The 21,670-nt window shown below is 57.5% G+C and overlaps 1 protein-coding gene across 2 annotated transcripts in view; it reads right to left on the bottom strand.

Annotated features, from left to right (window-relative positions):
- Positions 1–13,831, bottom strand: part of abraxas1 (abraxas 1, BRCA1 A complex subunit) — a 108,682-nt gene extending 94,851 nt beyond the window's left edge. Inside the window, exon 1 of one of the 2 annotated variants that reach the window (XM_041187170.1) lies at positions 13,710–13,831. Coding sequence is in view for 1 of the 2 variants with exons in the window: in XM_041187160.1 (XP_041043094.1) it covers positions 13,710–13,799 (90 nt within the window). In the remaining variant the exon portion in view is untranslated. The remainder of the gene's footprint in view (positions 1–13,709) is intronic. The other variant, XM_041187160.1, reaches the window with a different exon arrangement.
- Between the last annotated feature and the right edge of the window lie 7,839 nt (positions 13,832–21,670).

Genomic DNA, 21,670 nt, shown 5'->3' on the forward strand with positions numbered 1-21,670 from the left:
GTGGGTGGGTGTGGCTCAACCCAAGATCCTGGCAAGGGTGGGTGGGTGGGTGGGGCTCAACCCAAGATCCTGGCAAGGGTGGGTGGGTGGGTGGGGCTCAACCCAAGATCCTGGCAAGGGTGGGTGGGTGGGTGGGGCTCACCCCAAGATCCTGGCAAGGGTGGGTGGGTGGGTGGGTGGGGCTCAACCCAAGATCCTGGGAAGGGTGGGTGGGTGGGTGGGGCTCACCCCAAGATCCTGGGAAGGGTGGGTGGGTGGGGCTCAACCCAAGATCCTGGGAAGGGTGGGTGGGTGGGTGGGGCTCAACCCAAGATCCTGGCAAGGGTGGGTGGGTGGGTGGGGCTCAACCCAAGATCCTGGCAAGGGTGGGTGGGTGGGTGGGTGGGGCTCAACCCAAGATCCTGGGAAGGGTGGGTGGGTGGGTGGGGCTCAACCCAATATCCTGGGAAGGGTGGGTGGGTGGGGCTCAACCTAAGATCCTGGGAAGGGTGGGGCTCAACCCAAGATCCTGGGATGGGTGGGGCTCAACCCAAGATCCTGGGATGGGTGGGTGGGTGGGGCTCAACCCAAGATCCTGGGAAGGGTGGGTGGGTGGGGCTCAACCCAAGATCCTGGGAAGGGTGGGTGGGTGGGGCTCAACCCAATATCCTGGGAAGGGTGGGTGGGTGGGTGGGGCTCAACCCAAGATCCTGGGAAGGGTGGGTGGGTGGGTGGGGCTCAACCCAAGATCCTGGGAAGGGTGGGTGGGTGGGTGGGGCTCAACCCAAGATCCTGGGAAGGGTGGGTGGGTGGGTGGGGCTCAACCCAAGATCCTGGGAAGGGTGGGTGGGTGGGTGGGGCTCATCCCAAATCCTGGGAAGGGTGGGTGGGTGGGTGGGGCTCAACCCAAGATCCTGGGAAGGGTGGGTGGGTGGGGTCAACCCAAGATCCTGGGAAGGGTGGGGCTCAACCCAAGATCCTGGGAAGGGTGGGGCTCAACCCAAGATCCTGGGAAGGGTGGGTGGGTGGGTGGGGCTCAACCCAAGATCCTGGGAAGGGTGGGTGGGGCTCAACCCAAGATCCTGGGAAGGGTGGGTGGGTGGGTGGAAGGGTGGGTGGGTGGGGCTCGACCCAAGATCCTGGGAAGGGTGGGTGGGTGGAAGGGTGGGTGGGGCTCAACCCAAGATCCTGGGAAGGGTGGGTGGGTGGGTGGGGCTCAACCCAAGATCCTGGGAAGGGTGGGTGGGTGGGTGGGTGGGGCTCATCCCAAGATCCTGGGAAGGGTGGGTGGGTGGGTGGGGCTCAAACCAAGATCCTGGGAAGGGTGGGTGGGTGGGGCTCAACCCAAGATCCTGGCAAGGGTGGGTGGGGCTCAACCCAAGATCCTGGCAAGGGTGGGTGGGTGGGTGGGGCTCAACCCAAGATCCTGGCAAGGGTGGGTGGGTGGGTGGGGCTCAACCCAAGATCCTGGCAAGGGTGGGTGGGTGGGTGGGGCTCAACCCAAGATCCTGGCAAGGGTGGGTGGGTGGGTGGGGCTCAACCCAAGATCCTGGCAAGGGTGGGTGGGGCTCAACCCAAGATCCTGGCAAGGGTGGGTGGGTGGGGCTCAACCCAAGATCCTGGCAAGGGTGGGTGGGTGGGTGGGGCTCAACCCAAGATCCTGGCAAGGGTGGGTGGGTGGGTGGGGCTCAACCCAAGATCCTGGCAAGGGTGGGTGGGTGGGTGGGGCTCAACCCAAGATCCTGGCAAGGGTGGGTGGGTGGGTGGGGCTCAACCCAAGATCCTGGCAAGGGTGGGTGGGTGGGTGGGGCTCAACCCAAGATCCTGGGAAGGGTGGGTGGGTGGGTGGGTGGGTGGGGCTCAACCCAAGACCCTGGGAAGGGTGGGTGGGTGGGTGGGGCTCAACCCAAGATCCTGGGAAGGGTGGGTGGGTGGGTGGGGCTCAACCCAAGATCCTGGGAAGGGTGGGTGGGAGGGTGGGTGGGGCTCAACCCAAGATCCTGGCAAGGGTGGGTGGGTGGGTGGGGCTCAACCCAAGATCCTGGCAAGGTTGGGTGGGTGGGTGGGGCTCAACCCAAGATCCTGGCAAGGGTGGGTGGGGCTCAACCCAAGATCCTGGCAAGGGTGGGTGGGTGGGTGGGGCTCAACCCAAGATCCTGGCAAGGGTGGGTGGGTGGGTGGGGCTCAACCCAAGATCCTGGGTGGGGCTCAACCCAAGATCCTGGGAAGGGTGGGTGGGTGGGTGGGGCTCAACCCAAGATCCTGGGAAGGGTGGGTGGGTGGGAGGGGCTCAACCCAAGATCCTGGGAAGGGTGGGTGGGTGGGTGGGGCTCAACCCAAGATCCTGGGAAGGGTGGGTGGGTGGGGCTCAACCCAAGATCCTGGGAAGGGTGGGTGGGTGGGTGGGTGGGGCTCAACCCAAGATCCTGGGAAGGGTGGGTGGGTGGGGCTCAAGCCAAGATCCTGGCAAGGGTGGGTGGGGCTCAACCCAAGATCCTGGCAAGGGTGGGTGGGTGGGGCTCAACCCAAGATCCTGGCAAGGGTGGGTGGGTGGGGCTCAACCCAAGATCCTGGCAAGGGTGGGTGGGTGGGTGGGGCTCAACCCAAGATCCTGGCAAGGGTGGGTGGGTGGGTGGGGCTCAACCCAAGATCCTGGCAAGGGTGGGTGGGTGGGTGGGGCTCAACCCAAGATCCTGGCAAGGGTGGGTGGGTGGGTGGGGCTCATCCCAAGATCCTGGGAAGGGTGGGTGGGTGGGGCTCAACCCAAGATCCTGGGAAGGGTGGGTGGGTGGGGCTCAACCCAAGATCCTGGCAAGGTTGGGTGGGGCTCAACCCAAGATCCTGGCAAGGGTGGGTGGGTGGGTGGGGCTCAACCCAAGATCCTGGCAAGGGTGGGTGGGTGGGTGGGGCTCAACCCAAGATCCTGGCACGGGTGGGTGGGTGGGTGGGGCTCAACCCAAGATCCTGGGAAGGGTGGGTGGGTGGGTGGGGCTCATCCCAAGATCCTGGGAATGGTGGGTGGGTGGGGCTCAACCCAAGATCCTGGCAAGGGTGGGTGGGGCTCAACCCAAGATCCTGGCAAGGGTGGGTGGGTGGGGCTCAACCCAAGATCCTGGCAAGGGTGGGTGGGTGGGGCTCAACCCAAGATCCTGGCAAGGGTGGGTGTGTGGGTGGGGCTCAACCCAAGATCCTGGCAAGGGTGGGTGGGTGGGTGGGGCTCAACCCAAGATCCTGGCAAGGGTGGGTGGGTGGGTGTGGCTCAACCCAAGATCCTGGCAAGGGTGGGTGGGTGGGTGGGGCTCAACCCAAGATCCTGGCAAGGGTGGGTGGGTGGGTGGGGCTCAACCCAAGATCCTGGCAAGGGTGGGTGGGTGGGTGGGGCTCAACCCAAGATCCTGGCAAGGGTGGGTGGGTGGGTGGGGCTCACCCCAAGATCCTGGCAAGGGTGGGTGGGTGGGTGGGTGGGTGGGTGGGGCTCAACCCAAGATCCTGGGAAGGGTGGGTGGGTGGGTGGGGCTCACCCCAAGATCCTGGGAAGGGTGGGTGGGTGGGGCTCAACCCAAGATCCTGGGAAGGGTGGGTGGGTGGGTGGGGCTCAACCCAAGATCCTGGCAAGGGTGGGTGGGTGGGTGGGGCTCAACCCAAGATCCTGGGAAGGGTGGGTGGGTGGGTGGGTGGGGCTCAACCCAAGATCCTGGGAAGGGTGGGTGGGTGGGTGGGTGGGGCTCAACCCAAGATCCTGGGAAGGGTGGGTGGGTGGGTGGGCCTCAACCCAAGATCCTGGGAAGGGTGGGTGGGTGGGTGGGGCTCAACCCAAGATCCTGGGAAGGGTGGGTGGGTGGGGCTCAACCCAAGATCCTGGGAGGGTGGGTGGGGCTCAACCCAAGATCCTGGGAAGGGTGGGTGGGTGGGGCTCAACCCAAGATCCTGGGAAGGGTGGGTGGGTGGGGCTCAACCCAAGATCCTGGGAAGGGTGGGTGGGTGGGTGGGGCTCAACCCAAGATCCTGGGAAGGGTGGGTGGGTGGGTGGGGCTCAACCCAAGATCCTGGGAAGGGTGGGTGGGTGGGTGGGGCTCATCCCAAGATCCTGGGAAGGGTGGGTGGGTGGGTGGGGCTCAACCCAAGATCCTGGGAAGGGTGGGTGGGTGGGGCTCAACCCAAGATCCTGGCAAGGGTGGGTGGGTGGGTGGGGCTCAACCCAAGATCCTGGCAAGGGTGGGTGGGTGGGTGGGGCTCAACCCAAGATCCTGGCAAGGGTGGGTGGGTGGGTGGGGCTCAACCCAAGATCCTGGCAAGGGTGGGTGGGTGGGTGGGGCTCAACCCAAGATCCTGGCAAGGGTGGGTGGGTGGGGGCTCCACCCAAGATCCTGGGAAGGGTGGGTGGGTGGGTGGGGCTCAACCCAAGATCCTGGGAAGGGTGGGTGGGGCTCAACCCAAGATCCTGGGAAGGGTGGGTGGGTGGGTGGGGCTCAACCCAAGATCTTTGGAAGGGTGGCTGGGTGGGTGGGGCTCAACCCAAGATCCTGGGAAGGGTGGGTGGGTGGGTGGGGCTCAACCCAAGATCCTGGGAAGGGTGGGTGGGTGGGTGGGGCTCAACCCAAGATCCTGGGAAGGGTGGGTGGGTGGGTGGGGCTCACCCCAAGATCCTGGGAAGGGTGGGGGGGGTGGGGCTCACCCCAAGATCCTGGGAAGGGTGGGTGCGTGATGCTCACCCCAAGATCCTGGGAAGGGTGGGGGTGGGGCTCACCCCAAGATCCTGGGAAGGGTGGGTGGGTGGGTCTCACCCCAAGATCCTGGGAAGGGTGGGTGGGTGGGTCTCACCCCAAGATCCTGGGAAGGGTGGGTGGGTGGGGGGGGGTGGGTGGGGCTCACCCCAAGATCCTGGGACGGGCGGGTGGGTGGGGCTCACCCCAAGATCCTGGGAAGGGTGGGTGGGTGGGGCTTACCCCAAGATCCTGGGAAGGGTGGGTGGGTGGGTGGGGCTCACCCCAAGATCCTGGGAAGGGTGGGTGGGTGGGTGGGGCTCACCCCAAGATCCTGGGAAGGGTGGGTGGGTGGGTGGGGCTCACCCCAAGATCCTGGGAAGGGTGGGGCTCACCCCAAGATCCTGGTAAGGGTGGGTGGGGCTCACCCCAAGATCCTGGGAAGGGTGGGTGGGTGGGGCTCACCCCAAGATCCTGGGAAGGGTGGGTGGGTGGGGCTCACCCCAAGATCCTGGGAAGGGTGGGTGGGTGGGTGGGGCTCACCCCAAGATCCTGGGAAGGGTGGGTGGATGGGGCTCACCCCAAGATCCTGGGAAGGGTGGGTGGGTGGGTGGGTGGGGCTCACCCCAAGATCCTGGGAAGGGTGGGTGGTTGGCTGGGTGGGGCTCACCCCAATATCCTGGGAAGGGTGGGTGGGTGGGTGGGGCTCACCCCAAGATCCTGGGAAGGGTGGGTGGGTGGGTGGGGCTCACCCCAAGATCCTGGGAAGGGTGGGTGGGTGGGTGGGGCTCAACCCAAGATCCTGGGAAGGGTGGGTGTGTGGGTGGGTGGGGCTCAACCCAAGATCCTGGGAAGGGTGGGTGGGTGGGGCTCAACCCAAGATCCTGGGAAGGGTGGGTGGGTGGGGCTCAAACCAAGATCCTGGGAAGGGTGGGTGGGTGGGGCTCAACCCAAGATCCTGGGAAGGGTGGGGCTCAACCCAAGATCCTGGGAAGGGTGGGGCTCAACCCAAGATCCTGGGAAGGGTGGGGCTCAACCCAAGATCCTGGGAAGGGTGGGTGGGTGGGGCTCAACCCAAGATCCTGGGAAGGGTGGGTGGGTGGGGCTCAACCCAAGATCCTGGGAAGGGTGGGTGGGTGGGGCTCAACCCAATATCCTGGGAAGGGTGGGTGGGTGGGTGGGGCTCATCCCAAATCCTGGGAAGGGTGGGTGGGTGGGTGGGGCTCAACCCAAGATCCTGGGAAGGGTGGGTGGGTGGGTGGGGTCAACCCAAGATCCTGGGAAGGGTGGGTGGGTGGGTGGGGCTCAACCAAAGATCCTGGGAAGGGTGGGTGGGTGGGGCTCAACCCAAGATCCTGGCAAGGGTGGGTGGGGCTCAACCCAAGATCCTGGGAAGGGTGGGTGGGTGGAAGGGTGGGTGGGTGGGGCTCAACCCAAGATCCTGGGAAGGGTGGGTGGGAGGGTGGGTGGGTGGGGCTCAACCCAAGATCCTGGGAAGGGTGGGTGGGTGGGTGGGGCTCAACCCAAGATCCTGGGAAGGGTGGGTGGGTGGGTGGGGCTCAACCCAAGATCCTGGGAATGGTGGGTGGGTGGGGCTCAACCCAAGATCCTGGCAAGGGTGGGTGGGGCTCAACCCAAGATCCTGGCAAGGGTGGGTGGGTGGGGCTCAACCCAAGATCCTGGCAAGGGTGGGTGGGTGGGGCTCAACCCAAGATCCTGGCAAGGGTGGGTGTGTGGGTGGGGCTCAACCCAAGATCCTGGCAAGGGTGGGTGGGTGGGTGGGGCTCAACCCAAGATCCTGGCAAGGGTGGGTGGGTGGGTGTGGCTCAACCCAAGATCCTGGCAAGGGTGGGTGGGTGGGTGGGGCTCAACCCAAGATCCTGGCAAGGGTGGGTGGGTGGGTGGGGCTCAACCCAAGATCCTGGCAAGGGTGGGTGGGTGGGTGGGGCTCACCCCAAGATCCTGGCAAGGGTGGGTGGGTGGGTGGGTGGGGCTCAACCCAAGATCCTGGGAAGGGTGGGTGGGTGGGTGGGGCTCACCCCAAGATCCTGGGAAGGGTGGGTGGGTGGGGCTCAACCCAAGATCCTGGGAAGGGTGGGTGGGTGGGTGGGGCTCAACCCAAGATCCTGGCAAGGGTGGGTGGGTGGGTGGGGCTCAACCCAAGATCCTGGGAAGGGTGGGTGGGTGGGTGGGTGGGGCTCAACCCAAGATCCTGGGAAGGGTGGGTGGGTGGGTGGGGCTCAACCCAATATCCTGGGAAGGGTGGGTGGGTGGGGCTCAACCTAAGATCCTGGGAAGGGTGGGTGGGTGGGGCTCAACCCAAGATCCTGGGAAGGGTGGGTGGGTGGGGCTCAACCCAAGATCCTGGGAAGGGTGGGTGGGTGGGTGGGTGGGTGGGGCTCAACCCAAGATCCTGGGAAGGGTGGGTGGGTGGGTGGGTGGGTGGGGCTCAACCCAAGATCCTGGGAAGGGTGGGTGGGTGGGTGGGTGGGGCTCAACCCAAGATCCTGGGAAGGGTGGGTGGGTGGGTGGGTGGGGCTCAACCCAAGATCCTGGGAAGGGTGGGTGGGTGGGTGGGGCTCAACCCAAGATCCTGGGAAGGGTGGGTGGGTGGGGCTCAACCCAAGATCCTGGCAAGGGTGGGTGGGTGGGTGGGGCTCAACCCAAGATCCTGGCAAGGGTGGGTGGGGCTCAACCCAAGATCCTGGCAAGGGTGGGTGGGTGGGGCTCAACCAAAAATCCTGGCAAGGGTGGGTGGGTGGGTGGGGCTCAACCCAAGATCCTGGCAAGGGTGGGTGGGTGGGTGGGGCTCAACCCAAGATCCTGGCAAGGGTGGGTGGGTGGGTGGGGCTCAACCCAAGATCCTGGGAAGGGCGGGTGGGTGGGTGGGTGGGTGGGGTCAACCCAAGATCCTGGGAAGGGTGGGTGGGTGGGTGGGGCTCAACCAAAGATCCTGGGAAGGGTGGGTGGGTGGGGCTCAACCCAAGATCCTGGCAAGGGTGGGTGGGGCTCAACCCAAGATCCTGGGAAGGGTGGGTGGGTGGAAGGGTGGGTGGGTGGGGCTCAACCCAAGATCCTGGGAAGGGTGGGTGGGAGGGTGGGTGGGTGGGGCTCAACCCAAGATCCTGGGAAGGGTGGGTGGGTGGGTGGGGCTCAACCCAAGATCCTGGGAAGGGTGGGTGGGTGGGTGGGGCTCATCCCAAGATCCTGGGAATGGTGGGTGGGTGGGGCTCAACCCAAGATCCTGGCAAGGGTGGGTGGGGCTCAACCCAAGATCCTGGCAAGGGTGGGTGGGTGGGGCTCAACCCAAGATCCTGGCAAGGGTGGGTGGGTGGGGCTCAACCCAAGATCCTGGCAAGGGTGGGTGTGTGGGTGGGGCTCAACCCAAGATCCTGGCAAGGGTGGGTGGGTGGGTGGGGCTCAACCCAAGATCCTGGCAAGGGTGGGTGGGTGGGTGTGGCTCAACCCAAGATCCTGGCAAGGGTGGGTGGGTGGGTGGGGCTCAACCCAAGATCCTGGCAAGGGTGGGTGGGTGGGTGGGGCTCAACCCAAGATCCTGGCAAGGGTGGGTGGGTGGGTGGGGCTCACCCCAAGATCCTGGCAAGGGTGGGTGGGTGGGTGGGTGGGGCTCAACCCAAGATCCTGGGAAGGGTGGGTGGGTGGGTGGGGCTCACCCCAAGATCCTGGGAAGGGTGGGTGGGTGGGGCTCAACCCAAGATCCTGGGAAGGGTGGGTGGGTGGGTGGGGCTCAACCCAAGATCCTGGCAAGGGTGGGTGGGTGGGTGGGGCTCAACCCAAGATCCTGGGAAGGGTGGGTGGGTGGGTGGGTGGGGCTCAACCCAAGATCCTGGGAAGGGTGGGTGGGTGGGTGGGGCTCAACCCAATATCCTGGGAAGGGTGGGTGGGTGGGGCTCAACCTAAGATCCTGGGAAGGGTGGGTGGGTGGGGCTCAACCCAAGATCCTGGGAAGGGTGGGTGGGTGGGGCTCAACCCAAGATCCTGGGAAGGGTGGGTGGGTGGGTGGGTGGGTGGGGCTCAACCCAAGATCCTGGGAAGGGTGGGTGGGTGGGTGGGTGGGGCTCAACCCAAGATCCTGGGAAGGGTGGGTGGGTGGGTGGGTGGGGCTCAACCCAAGATCCTGGGAAGGGTGGGTGGGTGGGTGGGGCTCAACCCAAGATCCTGGGAAGGGTGGGTGGGTGGGGCTCAACCCAAGATCCTGGGAAGGGTGGGTGGGTGGGTGGGGCTCAACCCAAGATCCTGGGAAGGGTGGGTGGGGCTCAACCCAAGATCCTGGGAAGGGTGGGTGGGTGGGTGGAAGGGTGGGTGGGTGGGGCTCAACCCAAGATCCTGGGAAGGGTGGGTGGGTGGAAGGGTGGGTGGGGCTCAACCCAAGATCCTGGGAAGGGTGGGTGGGTGGGTGGGGGCTCAACCCAAGATCCTGGGAAGGGTGGGTGGGTGGGTGGGGCTCAACCCAAGATCCTGGGAAGGGTGGGTGGGTGGGTGGGGCTCATCCCAAGATCCTGGGAAGGGTGGGTGGGTGGGGCTCAATCCAAGATCCTGGGAAGGGTGGGTGGGTGGGGCTCAATCCAAGATCCTGGGAAGGGTGGGTGGGTGGGGCTCAATCCAAGATCCTGGGAAGGGTGGGTGGGTGGGTGGGGCTCAACCCAAGATCCTGGCAAGGGTGGGTGGGTGGGTGGGGCTCAACCCAAGATCCTGGCAAGGGTGGGTGGGTGGGTGGGGCTCAACCCAAGATCCTGGCAAGGGTGGGTGGGTGGGTGGGTGGGGCTCAACCCAAGATCCTGGCAAGGGTGGGTGGGTGGGTGGGTGGGGCTCAACCCAAGATCCTGGCAAGGGTGGGTGGGTGGGGCTCAGCCCAAGATCCTGGGAAGGGTGGGTGGGTGGGGCTCAACCCAAGATCCTGGGAAGGGTGGGTGGGTGGGGCTCAACCCAAGATCCTGGGAAGGGTGGGTGGGTGGGGCTCAACCCAAGATCCTGGCAAGGGTGGGTGGGTGGGGCTCAACCCAAGATCCTGGGAAGGGTGGGTGGGTGGGGCTCAACCCAAGATCCTGGGAAGGGTGGGTGGGTGGGGCTCAACCCAAGATCCTGGGAAGGGTGGGTGGGTGGGGCTCAACCCAAGATCCTGGGAAGGGTGGGTGGGTGGGGCTCAACCCAAGATCCTGGGAAGGGTGGGTGGGTGGGGCTCAACCAAGATCCTGGGAAGGGTGGGTGGGTGGGGCTCAACCCAAGATCCTGGGAAGGGTGGGTGGGTGGGGCTCAACCCAAGATCCTGGGAAGGGTGGGTGGGTGGGGCTCAACCCAAGATCCTGGGAAGGGTGGGGCTCAACCCAAGATCCTGGGAAGGGTGGGGCTCAACCCAAGATCCTGGGAAGGGTGGGTGGGTGGGGCTCAACCCAAGATCCTGGGAAGGGTGGGTGGGTGGGGCTCAACCCAAGATCCTGGGAAGGGTGGGTTGGAGGGTGGGTGGGGCTCAACCCAAGATCCTGGGAAGGGTGGGTGGGTGGGTGGGTGGGGCTCAACCCAAGATCCTGGGAAGGGTGGGTGGGTGGGTGGGTGGGGCTCAACCCAAGATCCTGGGAAGGGTGGGTGGGTGGGTGGGTGGGGCTCAACCCAAGATCCTGGGAAGGGTGGGTGGGTGGGTGGGTGGGTGGGGCTCAACCCAAGATCCTGGCAAGGGTGGGTGGGTGGGTGGGGCTCAACCCAAGATCCTGGGAAGGGTGGGTGGGGCTCAACCCAAGATCCTGGCAAGGGTGGGTGGGTGGGTGGGGCTCAACCCAAGATCCTGGGAAGGGTGGGTGGGTGGGTGGGGCTCAACCCAAGATCCTGGCAAGGGTGGGTGGGTGGGTGGGGCTCAACCCAAGATCCTGGCAAGGGTGGGTGGGTGGGTGGGGCTCAACCCAAGATCCTGGCAAGGGTGGGTGGGTGGGTGGGGCTCAACCCAAGATCCTGGCAAGGGTGGGTGGGTGGGTGGGGCTCAACCCAAGATCCTGGCAAGGGTGGGTGGGTGGGTGGGGCTCAACCCAAGATCCTGGCAAGGGTGGGTGGGTGGGTGGGGCTCAACCCAAGATCCTGGCAAGGGTGGGTGGGTGGGTGGGGCTCAACCCAAGATCCTGGCAAGGGTGGGTGGGTGGGGCTCAACCCAAGATCCTGGCAAGGGTGGGTGGGTGGGAGGGTGGGTGGGGCTCAACCCAAGATCCTGGGAAGGGTGGGTGGGAGGGTGGGTGGGGCTCAACCCAAGATCCTGGGAAGGGTGGGTGGGAGGGTGGGTGGGGCTCAACCCAAGATCCTGGGAAGGGTGGGTGGGAGGGTGGGTGGGGCTCAACCCAAGATCCTGGGAAGGGTGGGTGGGAGGGTGGGTGGGGCTCAGCCCAAGATCCTGGGAAGGGTGGGTGGGAGGGTGGGTGGGGCTCAGCCCAAGATCCTGGGAAGGGTGGGTGGGGCTCAGCCCAAGATCCTGGGAAGGGTGGGTGGGGCTCAGCCCAAGATCCTGGGAAGGGTGGGTGGGAGGGTGGGTGGGGCTCAGCCCAACATCCTGGGAAGGGTGGGTGGGAGGGTGGGTGGGGCTCAGCCCAAGATCCTGGGAAGGGTGGGTGGGAGGGTGGGTGGGGCTCAGCCCAACATCCTGGGAAGGGTGGGTGGGAGGGTGGGTGGGGCTCAGCCCAACATCCTGGGAAGGGTGGGTGGGAGGGTGGGTGGGGCTCAGCCCAAGATCCTGGGAAGGGTGGGTGGGGCTCAGCCCAAGATCCTGGGAAGGGTGGGTGGGGCTCAGCCCAACATCCTGGGAAGGGTGGGTGGAAGGGTGGGTGGAAGGGTGGGTGGGAGGGTGGGTGGGGCTCAGCCCAACATCCTGGGAAGGGTGGGTGGGAGGGTGGGTGGGGCTCAACCCAAGATCCTGGGAAGGGTGGGTGGGAGGGTGGGTGGGGCTCAACCCAAGATCCTGGGAAGGGTGGGTGGGAGGGTGGGTGGGGCTCAACCCAAGATCCTGGGAAGGGTGGGTGGGAGGGAGGGTGGGTGGGAGGGTGGGTGGGGCTCAACCCAAGATCCTGGGAAGGGTGGGTGGGAGGGTGGGTGGGGCTCAACCCAAGATCCTGGGAAGGGTGGGTGGGAGGGTGGGGCTCAACCCAAGATCCTGGGAAGGGTGGGTGGGTGGGTGGGGCTCAACCCAAGATCCTGGGAAGGGTGGGTGGGTGGGTGGGGCTCAACCCAAGATCCTGGGAAGAGTGGGTGGGTGGGTGGGTGGGGCTCAACCCAAGATCCTGGGAAGAGTGGGTGGGTGGGTGGGTGGGGCTCAACCCAAGATCCTGGGAAGAGTGGGTGGGTGGGTGGGTGGGGCTCAACCCAAGATCCTGGGAAGGGTGGGTGGGTGGGTGGGTGGGGCTCAACCCAAGATCCTGGGAAGGGTGGGTGGGTGGGTGGGTGGGGCTCAACCCAAGATCCTGGGAAGGGTGGGTGGGTGGGTGGGTGGGTGGGGCTCAACCCAAGATCCTGGGAAGGGTGGGTGGGTGGGTGGGTGGGGCTCAACCCAAGATCCTGGGAAGGGTGGGTGGGGCTCAACCCAAGATCCTGGGAAGGGTGGGTGGGTGGGTGGGTGGGGCTCAACCCAAGATCCTGGGAAGGGTGGGTGGGTGGGTGGGTGGGGCTCAACCCAAGATCCTGGGAAGGGTGGGTGGGTGGGTGGGTGGGTGGGGCTCAACCCAAGATCCTGGGAAGGGTGGGTGGGTGGGTGGGTGGGTGGGTGGGGCTCAACCCAAGATCCTGGGAAGGGTGGGTGGGTGGGTGGGTGGGTGGGGCTCAACCCAAGATCCTGGGAAGGGTGGGTGGGTGGGGCTCAACCCAAGATCCTGGGAAGGGTGGGTGGGTGGGTGGGGCTCAACCCAAGATCCTGGGAAGGGTGGGTGGGTGGGGCTCAACCCAAGATCCTGGGAAGGGTGGGTGGGTGGGGCTCAACCCAAGATCCTGGGAAGGGTGGGTGGGTGGGTGGGTGGGTGGGGCTCAACCCAAGATCCTGGGAAGGGTGGGTGGGTGGGTGGGTGGGTGGGGCTCAACCCAAGATCCCGGGAAGGGTGGGTGGGTGGGGGTGGGGCTTACCCCAAGATCCCGGGAAGGTTGGGTGGGGGGGGTTGGGGCTCACCCCAAGATCCCGGCAAGGGTGGGTGGGGCTCACCCCAAGATCCCGGGAAGGGTGGGTGGGGCTCACCCCAAGATCCCGGGAAGGGTGGGTGGGGCTCACCCCAAGATCCCGGGAAGGGTGGGTGGGGCTCACCCCAAGATCCCGGGAAGGGTGGGTGGGGCTCACCCCAAGATCCCGGGAAGGGTGGGTGGGTGGTGGGGTGGGGCTCACCCCAAGATCCCGGGAACGGTGGGGGGGTGGGGCTCACCCCAAGATCCCGGGAAGGGTGGGTGGTGGGGTGGGGCTCACCCCAAGATCCCGGGAAGGGTGGGTGGTGGGGTGGGGCTCACCCCAAGATCCCGGGAAGGGTGGGTGGGGGGTGGGGCTCACCCCAAGACCCCGGGAAGGGGGGTGGTGGGAGTGGGAGTCACCCCATGACCCTGGGAAGGGGGGAGGGGGGTGGGAAGGGGGGAGGGGGGTGGGAGTCACCCCAATCCCTGGGAAGGGGGGGGGGTGGGTGGGAGTCACCCCAAGACCCTGGGAAGGGGGGGGTGGGTGGGAGTCACCCCAAGACCCTGGGAAGGGGGGGGGGTGGTGGGAGTCACCCCAAGACCCTGGGGGGGGGGGGGGGGTGGTGGTGGGAGTCACCCCAAGACGCTGTGAAGTGATGGGGGAGAGGGGGTCAGCTCAAGATCCAGAGAGTTTGGTGGTGGTGGTGGTGGTTGTGGGGGTGGGGGGCACCCCCTTCCCATCCCTTCCCATCCCTTCCCGAGGCCCGGTCTCTCTGACCTGTAGCTCTAGAAGGCGGTTTCCCGCTGGGGCTGCGGAGCCGGTTTAAGGACCGGGGAGGGTGGACGGTGGGCTGGAAGCTGGAAGCCGGCCTGTCCCCGCCTACTCACCGTGTCCGAGTCGGCATTGAGGTGCTGGAAGGCGAGGGAGCCAAACAGGAAGCCAGGCACAGCGCCTCCGGCCTCCTCGCCGGCCGCCATGGCAATCCGAGGCCGGGGCGCCGCGATGTGACGGGCGCGCCCCCGGCGGGCGAGGGCGAGGGCGTGCGCGCGCACGCGCCATTCGTCATTGTGGCGCGCTCCAGCTCTGGGCGCGCACCCCTCAGCTGCTACCCAACTTGGACGGCTCCTCGCCCACCAGCGAGCGCAGGGCCAATCCTTTCCTTACGTGGGGACAACCTGTCCCTCCAGCCCAATAAAGGTCCAAAGTTCACTCATCCTCTACTTGGGAAGGTTAGCCAGATCTCTCCATTGTGCAGTTCACTCTTAAATGCTCCATTCTTCAAAACCCATGGGTTGGCAACCCTATCTCACTGGGTCCCTCTTCTTCATTATCATTTCTCTTTATCCTCTCTCCCCCAGCCAAAGGCTCCCCTGCAGCACTGCCTGCGACCCTCAGCCGGGTAAGCTTCCTAATAAATATAAATAAATATAAAATTAATTAAAAAATTAAAAATACCCGGGAAAAGCTCATCAGGTCTGGCAGCATCTGCGGAGAGGAACACAGTTAACGTTTCGAGTCCGTATGACTCTTCAACAGAATGGTGTCCAATTATAACCCTTGCTCCATATCTGCATAACTGCACTCTCCAGCACTGGATAGTTAGATGGATCACAACAAGACCAATTTTCTCTGCAAGTCAAGGACAGAAAAAGTTAGGAATACTAAGCGGGTCCAGCAGCTTATGCTCTCCTCTCTATCATAAAGATACTATCAATAATGTTTAGAATACTTTAAGTTATATTGTGATATGTTGTGTTATCACTATAATCATACTAACAATTAAATAAAAACATAAATGACATCTGTTTTTTTTGTGTGATCATCCAAAGCTCTGCTGCCCACGTCCTAACTCAAACCAAGTCCCATTCGCCTACATTTTCACCCAGTTAAGCAATACCTCAGTTTTAAATTCGTATCCTTGTCTTACTTCTTCCTAGCTCTGTAATCTCCTCCAGCCACAAAACCCTTCAAGATACCGCACTCTAACAATTCTGATCTCTTGGGCATCCCTGATTTTAAACACTCCACAATTATTGTCAGTGCCTTCAACAACCAAGGTCCTAAGCTCTGGAATTTCCTCTCTAAACTTCTTTGCCTCTCTACCTCTCTTTTCTCCTTTAAGCTGCTTCTAAAACTACCTCTTTAACCAAGACTTTAATCATCTCCTCTAATATGTCCTTATATGGCTTGGTATAAAATGTTGCTTGATAACACTCCTATGTAGTGTCTTGAGATGTCAAAGGTGTTGTTTAAGAACAAGTTGTGTTGTTGATCAGGCTTCAGTTAAGCACTTTTAATGCCTTCTGACTTTTACATTTAAGGTGCTGTATAAATGTAAGTTGTTGATATGTTGGTGAATTATATTGTGAATACTACTGTAATGAGTGCTTCTCAGCTGTGAGTCATGGTGAAATGAAATGACAAAGCTCATTAAGGGATTTGAACACAAAGCAAATTTCCAAGTCAAGACATTGGTTGACCAAGAGTTATTGTGGATCAGTGGGCACAAGGGTTAATGTGTCAGCTGGCTAGAACATGGCTGGATAAACTCAGGCTTGTTGAACTTGCAGGATCCACTGCCAATATGGCTGATAGAGCCCTTCCATTTTTAAATGAGATGCTCCCACCAAATGCATCTTTCCCCCACCTCCCACAAGATCACAAGATCATAAGAATTAGGAGAAGGGTAGACCTTTTGGTCCCTTGAGCCTGCCCTGCCATTCCCCTTTTAACTTCCTACAGGGATTGTTCCTTCCAGAACACCCTGGTCCATCCTTCCATCATCACCAACTTCTGACAACTTCCTTTGCAAGGGTAGGAGATGTAACATCCACCCTTTCATCTTCTCCTTTCCTGCTCTTCAGACCCTCAAACACTCTTTCTGGGTAGGACAGCAATGTACTTGTATTTCTTCTAACTTAATATACTGTATTTGCTGCTCATGATGTAGTCTCCTTTACACTGGAATGATTAAACACAGATTGGATGATCATTTTACTGAACGGCTTCATTCAGTTCACAAGCATCACCCTAAGCTTCCGGTCACTTGCCACTTTAATTTCCCCATCCCTCTTTCATTCTGTCCTTGGATTCCTATACTGCAAGCACCCCATCTTTCTATGAGGTATTTTACATCCTTCTGTCCTTAACATTGAGTATAACAACTTTCTATCTTAATCACTGCTCTATGGTTTCTCTTTCAACAGCCAAGGTCCTAAGCTCTGGAATTTCCTCGCTAAACTACTTTGCCTCTCTACCTCTCTTTTCTCCTTTAAGCTGCTTCTGAAACTACCTCTTTAAACAAGACTTTAGTCATCTCCTCTAATATGTCCTTATGTGGCTTGGTATAAAATGTTGTTTGATAACAGTCCTATGTAGTGTTTTGAGATGTTAACTTTCTCTTGGTCAGCAGGGGCTGGTATTAGAGGATGGCTGCACCAGAGTGAATGGGAGTGGAGGAGGTGGGGGTTAATGCTTTGGTGCAGATCACCTCCATGAGTACATGGCTGGTGGGGTGGTGGGGTGGGGGGGGTCCTGCACTGTGGGATCTACCTACTTCTGACTTCTGTTGCATTCATGAGGCACAGGTGCCTTCTCATTCTTGCCAAATTTTCCATGCTTCCCTCCCCGTTTGCTATTGTGCTGTAACCATTTACACTTCCTTGTCTTTTATTCCTATTATTGACTCCTTTGCCTTTTGTGCTATCATCCTTTTCATCATTTAATCATTTCTGCCTTCCACCCTATCACAGACCTCTCCCTTATGTTCCTTGCTGAGCCCTCCCACTACCCCCTACCACCTTCCCTGACTCTCTGGCTCTGCCCTTTTATTTACTTAAAAGCTGTTCATCTCTGTTATGTTCCAATCATCATGAAAGGTTAACAACCTGAAGCATCAATCTGGTTCCCTCTCCACAGATGCTGCATGATCTGCTGAATGTTCCCAGCATTTTTTTGTGTTAATTAAGGTTACGTTTGAAATGATTCATGCACATTGGGGACAATAGATGTCCAACATTGACCTCCATGGGATGCCATCAACTGTTTATCCCACATATTACATTAGATTTGTCTTTCTCTCCAGTACTCTTGCATTCTTATTTTTAAAAACTGATTGCTTACACTGTCCTTATAGTCAGGATCCCTTTGCTATTAGTAGCATCTAGATTTTGGATCAGTTAAGCAGTTTCTAGTTGGTCCAGTGCTGGCTAAACCATAGAATTCATATTTCACCTTTCAGAGCTATTCCAGTTCTCAGTGCACAGCATAAAATAATTGCTTTAATAATAGTGAGATTATTGCGCAGTGACAGCAAGATCCAGCAATAATTCCCCAAAGCAATACAATCATGAAGCCAAATAAAATGCTTGTTTTGGCACATAGTCACACAGTATAACATTAAAGCCAGTTAGTAATCTTCCTGAAGGAAATAGAATGGATGAAAATCTGCATCATGTTGTATAATACAACAGAAATTGAAAGAATTACAGTTCTCCTGTTACACAATTATCTTCAGAATTTTAATTTGCAAACTTCTATGTTGCCACTGGCTTTGGTTGGATTAGAACAACATTCCTCAACAACAGAACAGAGAAAACTCAAGGATGTTTGCATCATCCTATTCATTCAAATAAAACTTTTTATGTAGACTCTCATCGATCTCATCCAATCAAAGTACAATAATTGGGGGTCAGTTAGCTCAGTTGGCTGGACAGTTGATTTGTGATGCAGAGTGATACCAACAGCATAGGTTCCATTCCTATACTGGTTGAGGTCATCCATGAAGGTCCTGCCTTCTCAACCTCACCTCTCAAGTTAAAACTCACCACCAGTCACCTTTCTCTAATAAGAGAGCAGCCTATCATCCTCTGGGACTACAGTGACTTTCACTTTTCACAATAAAAATACAGTATTTCAACGTTGTTTGAAGTTTTGAGAGACATCACTATCAGTAAGTGTCCTCAATGACGAAACATATGCTATTGTACCCTAAGTGCACTCAAATTTGCAATGATCTTTTAGCCCCACTTGTTAGTGATCAAAGAGATTGCCTGAACTACAATGTTTATATAGGTCTTAGATTCTGCTTGGTGCACTGCACCAAGTGGTGAGAGGCTGGCATCATCCTCAGTAATTGCTGCAAGAAGGTGTGACTGCCATGTGACATCCTCCTTGCTCAAAGGCTAAAACGCCCGTATATACAAGTTTGATCAGGGGATGTATGGAGCTGGAAAAGTACTTTTTGGGCTTTCTTCCCATCAGTCCATTTGATCCATTTGCTGCCAGCCTCACCCGTTCAGGGGAAAGAATTGTGATCTGAGGAAAGGAAAATAATTGCAATACCAGTTTCAGCAATCCACACCAGCACAAACTCCCTGTCTATATATGGCATAACTCCAGCCCTCACCCACTCAATAGTCTCTGCAACTTTGGCCCTTTTGCTGCATATTGGCCCTTGGTGCTCCATATATAACATCTTCCAAGTATGGATGTCACATAATCAAAGCTTGAAGAGTGCACAACCAATAGCTCCAAATGTACACACCCCAAAGTGCTTCCTTTGCTAACTCCTTTTTCCCCAAGAACAATTAAGGACAGGAACAATCACCCACAACCTTAACCTCCATGCCCACTAAGGATTCATTTAAGGAAAATCTGTTTACCTTTTTTAAATTAATAGACTGCACTCATTGTGCACCCACTGTGAAATTTCTGCAGTGGAAGACCATACCAAGTACCATAATAAAATTTGTAAAATGTAATTCCAGGCAAACAAGATGCTAATGTTATTATGGATATGACAAAGTATATATACTTTTTCATTTATGGGTAGTAACTTTATACCTATCACAATTACACTAGAGTAAACATATCACATCTTTAAGCACTGCTTCTGGTGAGGATGAATATAAAACCTCAACACCAAACATAAAGATAAAGGAAAAGTAGTGCTTGTTGTGCTGTTTGAGTATGCAAAGTAGGGAATAAGCTGACATATCAATTGAAGCAAAGAAAGTTTACATTTATGTCAAATACAAAATCCAGGCAGTCTGGATGACTTGCAGCAAAGCATGAGGACTCTTGACATTTTGGAATTTATACAAGTATAGAGGAGGTTTACCATAACACCACAGATCCTTAAATATGGTTAGGCATGAGGACGCTACAATCAGTACCTAAGAGACCTAGAAAGAGAGCATGTGAATCTTCTTTACACAGAGTGGAATTTACCTCAAGGGTTAGTGTTTGAGGCAGAAGCGGTATCAACATTAAAGGTCAGATTAGATATGTGGGTAAAGGGATATAGGAACATATTGGATAAATATGGTTAAAATTGTTCACTTGCATTGAGGGTAAACACTGACAGGGACTAGATGGATTGAAATGCCTGTTTCTGCCTGTTGTCAACCAAAACTGTTACCTCAGCATCAGCCCGTGGAACCTTTGTACCAGGGTGAAAGAGATGGGATCTCTAAAAGGTGACAAGATGGATAAGGATGAAAAATCATTCTGTAGAATTGGACACTCTTAGACTGCAATGTGGTAATTTGGAAATAACAGCTGTGAAGACCAAGTGGTGGAGAACACATTTTAAATGAATGGATTGCACATTTTCAGTGTTTTACAACAACAAGTTACATTTATATAGCACCTTTAGCATACTAAAAGGTTCCAAGGCACTTCACAGCAACATTATAAAACAAAATATGACACCGAGCCACATAAGGAGGCATTAAGTCTGAGGTAGGTTTTTAAGGAGTGTCTCAAAAGAGGAAACTGAGGTAGAGAAGAAGAGAGGAGTAGAGAGGGATTTCCAGGTCTTAGAGGATTGTGGGTTTGGAGGAAATTACAGAGATAGGGAGGTGCGAGGCCCTGGCACGATTTGAAAATAAGGATGGGAATTTTAAAACAAGATGTTGCTTGACCAGGAGCCAATATAGGGCAGGGAGTACAGGGGTGATATGTGAATGGGACTTGGTGAAAGTTAAGACAGAATTTATGGAGAGTAGAATGTGAGAGACCAGCCAGGAGTGCATTGGAATAGTCAAGTCTAGAGGTACAAAGGCAAGAGTGAGTGTTTCAGCAGTAGATGAGCTGAGACGGGTGAAATTCGGTGATGTTATGTAAGTGGAAATAGGTGGTCTTAGTGATGGCGTGATAATGAGGTTGGAAGATCATTTTGGGGTCAAATGTGACACCAAGGTTTTATATAGGGATTCTCCCTCTCTTCAGGCACCCTGCCCGGAGTGGGCATTGGCAACCACGGAATCATGTTAATCTTGCTTTTTTTTGGTGGTACATTCATCCAATTTGCGTGGCTCTTGAGAAAGATTGTTCTTTGTCTACCTCGGTCTCTTTACCACTGATCTTTCCCATCAGCATCAGACTTTCTAAATCATGATTTTTTTTTGAAAAATATACTTTATTCATAAAATATCTGGAAGAACATTCCAAACCATTTCAAAATCACCATCACATAAGTACAATCAGATTCAACTTTTACACATGTATCACAAGGTGCATCAATGCAATCAATGAATATTACAATCATTTCAATATGATCAACGCAGACAATCAGACAATGGTATTGGAGTTATCAACATACATCATGTTGCACTCTGAGGTGCTTCAATACAATTATAATACAATTAGTATTCACTGCATACATTCATTTTGAGCTGCACAGCCTGAGGGGCTCTCAACAGTTCCCAGCCCCTCGGTGCACTGTGGCAGAAATGTCTTAAACAGCGACCTTTCCCCATTGCACCTGTGCGGCGGCTGCCCCAAGCTTTAGTGCGTCCCTCAGCACGTAGTCCTGGACTTTGGAATGTGCCAATCTGCAACACTCGGTCGGGGACAACTCTTTGCGCTGGAAGACCAACAAGTTTCAGGCAGACCAAAGAGCGTCTTTCACCGAGTTGATCCTCCAGCTGCAGTTGATGTTTGACTCAGTGTGTGTCCCTGGGAACAGCTCATAGAGCACAGAACAAAGACAGAATTACCTGGAAAGACTCAGCAGGTCTGGCAGCATCGGCGGAGAAGATAAGAGTTGACGTTTCGAGTCCTCATGACCCTTCGACAGAACTAGGTGAATCCCAGGGAGGGTTGAAATATAAGCTGGTTTAAGGTGGTGGTGTGTGTGGGGGGGGGGGGGGGGGGTGGTGGTGGTGTGTGGGGGGGGGGGTGAGGGGGGGGCGGTGTGTGGAGGGGTTGGGTGGGGGGAGAGAAGTGGAGGGGGGTGGTGTGGTTGTAGGCAAAAGCAGTGATAGAAGCAGATCATCAAAAGATGTCACAGATGGCAGAACAAAAGAACACATAGGTGTCGAAGTTGGTGACATTATCTAAACGAATGTGTTAATTAAGAATGGATGGTAGGGCACTCAAGGTATAGCTCTAGTGGGGGTTGGGGGAGCATAAAAGATTTAAAAATATTTTAAAATAATGGAAATAGGAGGGAAAAAGAAAAATCTATATAATTTATTGGAAAAAAACAAAAGGAAGGGGGAAGAAACAGAAGGGGGGTGGTGATGGAGGAGGGAGGTCAAGACCTAAAGTTGTTGAATTCAATATTCAGTCCGGAAGGCTGTAAAGTGCCTAGTCGGAAGATGAGGTGTTGTTCCTCCAGTTTGTGTTGGGCTTCACTGGAACAATGCAGCAAGCCAAGGACAGACATGTGGGCAAGAGAGCAGGGTGGAGTGTTGAAATGGCAAGCGACAGGGAGGTTTGGGTCATTCTTGCGGACAGACCGCAGGTGTTCTGCAAAGCGATCGCCCAGTTTACGTTTGGTCTCTCCAATGTAGAGGAGACCACATTGGGAGCAATGAATGCAGTAGACTAAGTTGGGGGA

The sequence above is a fragment of the Carcharodon carcharias genome, chromosome 1 (genome assembly GCF_017639515.1).
Source record: "Carcharodon carcharias isolate sCarCar2 chromosome 1, sCarCar2.pri, whole genome shotgun sequence".
Classification (NCBI taxonomy): Eukaryota; Metazoa; Chordata; class Chondrichthyes; order Lamniformes; family Lamnidae; genus Carcharodon; species Carcharodon carcharias.